Genomic DNA, 6,382 nt, shown 5'->3' with positions numbered 1-6,382 from the left:
GACGTATGGTAACCCTAATGGAGAGTCTCATTTAAAAAGTGATTTTACCATACACCAGTTCTTTACATGCATGTAAATGTCATATACTGCACATTACTTTTTCAAAAAGCCCCTTGAGTCAGTGATGTCTAAATTGCTATGAAAGAAATATTTAAGGAGGAGTTCCCTCCCTGCTCTGCACATAATATATAAAATGCACATACAGTCTAAACTTATTTCTATGATTTGACTATTGTACACCCAAATACAGCACTCCTCTGCTCCTAATCCCCTCTATTTCTGAGAGGCACTCCAACCTCTGTTAATCTACAAGGATATAGTAGCTACTATCCTGCATTTTTTGCAGGATTCAAGCACCTGACGTTGATCAAAAGGAGCCCTGTGGATTTCACAGAGCACAACCCCTCCCAATTGCATCACACAGTGTGGCAACCACAAAAATCGCCTATTTGGAACAGTAGTAATAGGAAAGTTTTTAATGTGTTTTTAGCTGCCTTTTAATGCAATTCAGGAAACGAAAATACAGAAGGGAACCAGCACCATGTGATCAGCCAGCTCTCCATAGACCACCATTTGAGAACTTCTGATCTAAATCATTTTTATTTGAGCCTCTTTGAACAGTAATAATTGTTGCACTTCACCAGAAAAGCACAGAAAGTACGAATAAGATTGTGTTAGCCTCAATCTACTTCTACTTAATACATAAAATTACTATTGCTCATGTTTTCTCTACAGACACAGGCACATAAACATTAATACTACTAAGCATATCTTACGCAAAAATTGCAAACATGACTATTTACACTTTTTTTTTAAAACACAACAACATATTCCAAATTTGGTCTTCAAGTATGCGACTTTTGAACATTAATTCTTAGTCATCTCTCTAATCTTGACACTTCCGGCAGCAAGTGTTGATAAACTTCCTCTTTCTATGCAAAAAAACTTTCCACGTGAGAACAGCGGACCCTTTTAGAGCTCTTTAATGTGCAACACCCATTCTGACTGCTTTAGTTTTGAAACTGCAAAATGTTAACTTAGTATGTGAAGCCTGTTTAATACAAGAGACATTATTGTACAGGTAAGTAACAGTTTTCATATGCTAAGATTTAACTGCTTTGGCTACCTAGTTGTTGATGTGACATTAAATAACTTGTATTTTGCAACTTGATGGTGTAAAATATTTTGTAATGAATTTATAACTCGTGTACGGTATTCTGTTTTAGAAAATGGTTTTCTTCAATGTGTTATTGTTCTGAAGATCTCTCCGTACTGTTCAAATATTGCTATTAGAACCAATAATTCTCAAAACCAAGTTCAAAGTCTAATCAACAGTTAATTTTAGATTACCTGGAATTTCCCCTGTGAATTTTTATGTTAACAGCTGTGAAAATTTTTATCAGTATCTTACTGAGCTCTGATGAAGTCCACATGTAGAGAAGGAGAGCAGAGTAAGCACAAATGAGTGAAATATTTTTACCTGTTGCAAGTCTAAACATTAATTCAGTATTTTGACATGTTCCCAGAAGTTTTAACTTACTGCCTGGATGTGTTTATGCTCTGGTAAACACTAACATGTACATGAAAACATCTGTGCTTTTATTAATATGCACACTGAACTGAGTTCTCAACGTTAATTTACCAATAAATGTTCTCTTCATGCAATTTAAATACGGAAGATACATCAAAAGAAGCAGGATGAATTGGGCATACTGAATATGTCCTTTATTAATCTCATCATATTTAGACTGATGCTTGAACTTTAAACAGTAATAGCAAAAAACTCCACTCCATTACAGCAAGTGAATTTACATTAACATTTTACCTCTCACTCCAAAAAACATTATGTATTCAGGAGTCCATTTATAACAATGATCTACTGTTGAAATTCTAGTTCCATGCCAGTAACTGAAGCAGAAAATCATCATTTTAAACAGATATGCTCCAAGTATTAATTTATAAAGAGAACTGAGAATCCAAGATAAAGGTTAAAAGTATTGAAAAGAAAGTACATTATATTTAGGGATGTTACTTGTAACTAACAAATGTTAAACAATGCAAAATCACTGTTGTAATGAGTGGTTTAATTTGCATTTAATTTCCTGTTTAAAAGTGAGGATCTGAACTTTTCAAGGAAATTTGACAATCCATACAGATCACTACTTTGACCTTTTTTACAGTCTTCTCTCCTAGTCCTTTTTTGGCAACTTGGAAAGAACATTGTGGCTGTTCCCTTTTTAAACAAAACCACACAAGAGGAAATTTAGGACCAATGACGTCAGAAGTGTCCCTGCTCCTCCTCAAGTCAGTCACAAACCTGACATTCATTTCAACAGAAGCAGACATGGTGTTTTAAAAGAATAGTAGTTCTGCCATTTACATAGTTTTACATCAATCTTACTGTTGGTAGTCAAAAGCAAATTAATGAAGATAAACAAGATTTTAATTATAAAACAAATCTATATTGTAACTCTGAAGTTAAAGCTAACTGTATTTTATTCTCTTTTTACTGCAGAAGATAACATCACACTGCATATGATCAGCAGAAGGGAAATGAACACCAACCATATAATCCTAATTTTCTTCTATGGACAATTGTGGAGATAACTTTCTACAGAGATACAGAGGCTGCCAACAAACCTATCGTCAACTATTTTTCTGACACAATCAAGGAGAACATCGGTCAGTCTTGAAAAAAATAAAGGAAATACAGCTCCCAGGTTCCTGTACCAATCAAATGAACTTGCCATCTTACACAAAACTGAAGAGCCATCAGCAGCTATCATGACACCTCAGACCACCACTACAACAGAAGCAAGTGAATCCAGTGATGGGAGCTGGATAGCTGCAATGTTAATTGGCATAATTTTGTGTGGTATGATGATAGTTATTATTATAATTCTGCTGTGGAAATGCTCAAAAAAGCCAGCTCGAGTTGATCCAAACTGGGCAGGTCGCTCTCCATTTGCAGATGGAGATACACCTGATATCCTTGTGGAGAATATTAAAGACATGGAGATGGCCACAAAACGTACATCAGTTCTCTCTATCTTGCCATGGAAATCTAACAAAAACACGCTCCTGGATGATTCTAAAAACTCTGAATCAAAAGAAAGGCCGGAGAAGCCACCCAGCTGCAACACAAAGAAGAGCAACCAATCTACCCCTACACTAAAGGGAGGCTCTGGCCCATTAGCCGACAACATTTCGGTTTCCTCTTCAAATATTATCAATGGGCCCCCACCTCCTGTTTCAGATGGACTGGGTGATGTATGCGACCCTCCACTCAACCCAATCCTTCCCCCACCTGAGTCACTTGATCTGCCACCTCCACCTGACGAAGTCCAGGAGAATCACTGTCCTGAAATCAGCAAATCCCTTGAATTTCAATCAGAAGCACAGAGCCAGTTTCCCCCTCCTCCTGACTTACCCAATCAAGATACACTAAAGGGAGGCTCTGGCCCATTAGCCGACAACATTTCGGTTTCCTCTTCAAATATTATCAGTGGGCCCCCACCTCCTGTTTCAGATGGACTGAGTGATGTATGTGACCCTCCACTCAACCCAATCCTTCCCCCACCTGAGTCACTTGATCTACCACCTCCACCTGACTGGCTTAACGAAGTCCAGGAGAATCACGGTCCCGAAATCAGCAAATCCTTTGAATTTCAATCAGAAGCACAGAGCCAGTTTCCCCCTCCTCCTGACTTAACCCATCAAGATGTAAATTAACCATTGCTGCCACCACAAGCATGACCAGACCCTGGATAAATTGAAGGAGCCTGCTTTGCAACATATTTCACATCCTTCTTAAAAGTGTTTTGAAGCAAATGATTACTTGAGAAGTGGAGATAGACAAGAACTATATGAAGTTACAGCTTTTATTAAACATAAGCTTTTTACAAATGGGAACTGCCTACTGATCTGTTTGAAACTAATCACTTCAATACATGGTATGGACGGTAGCTAAAGGAAAAAAAGGGACCAAGTACTTAAATGGTGGTCTAGTATTTACAGATTTTAAAAGCTATAGAAAAAGAAATTTCATATATACAGTTTTCAAAATGCAATGAGTCCAGCTTTATACAAAAACAGCTTTTATGTTTGCTTTTCCGGGCTGTATAACTTGAATTAACAGTCACTTTAGCAGCACACTTCACATTTAATTTTAATAAAATGTTTGAATACAAAGGCGTCTCGGTGACTTGTACTGAAATTAAAATTCACTAATTTTCACTTGATTAAACACAAAACCTCTGATTAGAAGCAAGACTCCAGTGCCTTGACACACTTACAAACTTATATGTTTTCCATATAAATTTAGGTGTATTTACTGTACACTACTTGGCACTTCTATAGCACATAAATGAAGTATCTCAAAGCATTTCAACAACTAGCCCTCATAACAGCCATCCAAGAGGGAGAGTAACCTTTTTCTTTTTTTTTTTTTAAACTGACCAATCATTTAAAAACTGAACTTATTTCCAGCAGGTGTTTAGTTGCCAGCATCTCTTCAGTCTTTTTTATAATATCAGGGTTTTTTGCAGCCTTGAGGTCCATTACAAACATTGCCATCTGTAAGAGAATTAACCCTGGAAAAGTTATTTACAGTAAAAAGACTGAGACCCTATCAATGCTAATCGTGGATCCATCACACTGGATTAATTCAAAAGGAGTCTAGTGGTTTCTCTCTCACCCACTCGAAAGAAAAATTACTAGTGTACGGACTCTAATTTTTTGCTAGAACAGTAAGAAATGTTAACTTTGATGAACCATTGCGTTCACAAAGAGAAAGGAGCTTTCTATTTGTAGCTTAGCAGAGCAGAGTGCGAGGTGACTGTAGGTTTCCTAAAAAAAGCTCAGCAAAACCAAATACTTATCACTGGGGCACAAGCCTACTGCAGCGTTTATGCTTCTTAAGACATTTTATAAATGTTAGTTCAGAGAAAATTGATTTAAACTCTATTCAACATTTAAAGATCAAGACATACAATGAAGGTCTATTCCTTCATCCACTCATTTCAGAGGAGTACAAAGGCCTGGTAATGTGGTTATATGTTAGCATGTGTAACAGGAAGATAAAGTGCATCTGGAGTAATTATGAGCAACGTGCAATGTGGTACAAAAAGAGGGGAAGAAGAGAATGAGGAAGTCTATTACTGGTACATAAAAATAAACTGAAAGAATTAGACTTCAGATGGATTTTAAACTGAGAGCAACAAACGTCACTGAGCATAAGTTCTCAAAGGAATAGGGTAAAAGTGTAATATTATTAAAGAGAACCAAATCCTACGATTTTAGCTGGCGTCAAATGGAGTTTTACATGTAAAGATTGCAGAATTAGGCCCAGAGTTTGCAAAACAACTTTGTGAAAAGCTCTGAGCACAATACACATTTTTTAGCTGTAACATGCAAGTCTTAATGAAAAGGACATAATTTACCTTCACAAGAGTTAAATTAATACAACATGCCATGAGCCTCAGAGTTAACTTTCATGTACTGTATGTTTGGACAAAGAATATTGATTGACGAATACATTTACAATGCCGTAACCTTCAGGTGAAATAACGGTTTCTGCAAAGATGAACCTTTGTGGAATTTTATAATGGATCTTGCTCAAGAGAATTCTTCTGTGTGCTATATAGCAAAACTGTATGTGGCAGAATATAAAACTTATTTATATGTAAGCAGATCTGGAGAATACATTTGCAATCATTTTAAAGATCAAAGAATTTGAACCAAGAAACTGAAATCCTAATAGGACTTAGCATGAAAAGTCCATATTTAAGATTAATCAAAATGAGGCTCAAAATACCAGCAGCCTGTATTACGGATCCAGATTTTCCATAAAGTGGATTCTTCGAAGATTTTAGGAAGAAATTATTCAACCTTTAAATAAAAGCTGCTTTAGTTTGAAAAAATAAATTAGTCAAAGAAGGGAGTCTGTTCCTTAAAAAGTAGCTCTACTCTGAAAAGGGAGTTCCTGTAAAATATGGTGCCTTGGGATTCCAAGTTTATTGTCCCATAATAACTTAAATACTTTTAAACTGAGTGAATTACATAAAGATGTTTTTCTAACTGCCAGCTCTGAAAAGTCAAGCTGAAATTCAATTCAACTGTATTCTTTCTGTCTCATGGATCAACATTGGCAATAAAGCTTCTGCTGGCCAAATTCCGCCTTAAGTTTCACCTGAGCAGCCCTTTTATCAATAATGGGGTAGCAGAACATGACCCTGTATTTGGATCTTAATTAACTATTTTGATGAGGATATATGATCCAGAATAGAATTTAGCACACTCAATATTTAGTTTCACAGGGATAAGCTGCCAGATGCTGAAACCAGCTGTCCATAACGTTTTGGCAAAAAAGGAAACAGTTTAT

General features: G+C 36.3%; 2 protein-coding genes across 2 annotated transcripts in view; one reads left to right on the top strand and one right to left on the bottom strand.

Annotated features, from left to right (window-relative positions):
- Positions 1-6,382, bottom strand: part of NF1 (neurofibromin 1) — a 171,086-nt gene that overhangs the window by 54,919 nt on the left and 109,785 nt on the right. The gene's annotated exons all lie outside the window — the stretch shown is intronic.
- EVI2B (ecotropic viral integration site 2B) lies at positions 999-4,055 on the top strand. Its single transcript, XM_026656643.2, has 2 exons — positions 999-1,081; positions 2,516-4,055. The coding sequence occupies exon 2, from the start codon at positions 2,785-2,787 to the stop codon at positions 3,730-3,732; it is 948 nt and encodes a 315-aa protein (XP_026512428.1). The 5' UTR covers positions 999-1,081; positions 2,516-2,784; the 3' UTR covers positions 3,733-4,055.

The sequence above is a fragment of the Terrapene carolina genome, unplaced genomic scaffold (assembly GCF_002925995.2).
Source record: "Terrapene carolina triunguis isolate 2854851 unplaced genomic scaffold, T_m_triunguis-2.0 Scaffold231, whole genome shotgun sequence".
In the NCBI taxonomy this organism is placed as follows: domain Eukaryota; kingdom Metazoa; phylum Chordata; order Testudines; family Emydidae; genus Terrapene; species Terrapene triunguis.
Note: the sequence above shows the minus strand (reverse complement) of the source record. Positions and strands in the feature narration are given on the sequence as shown.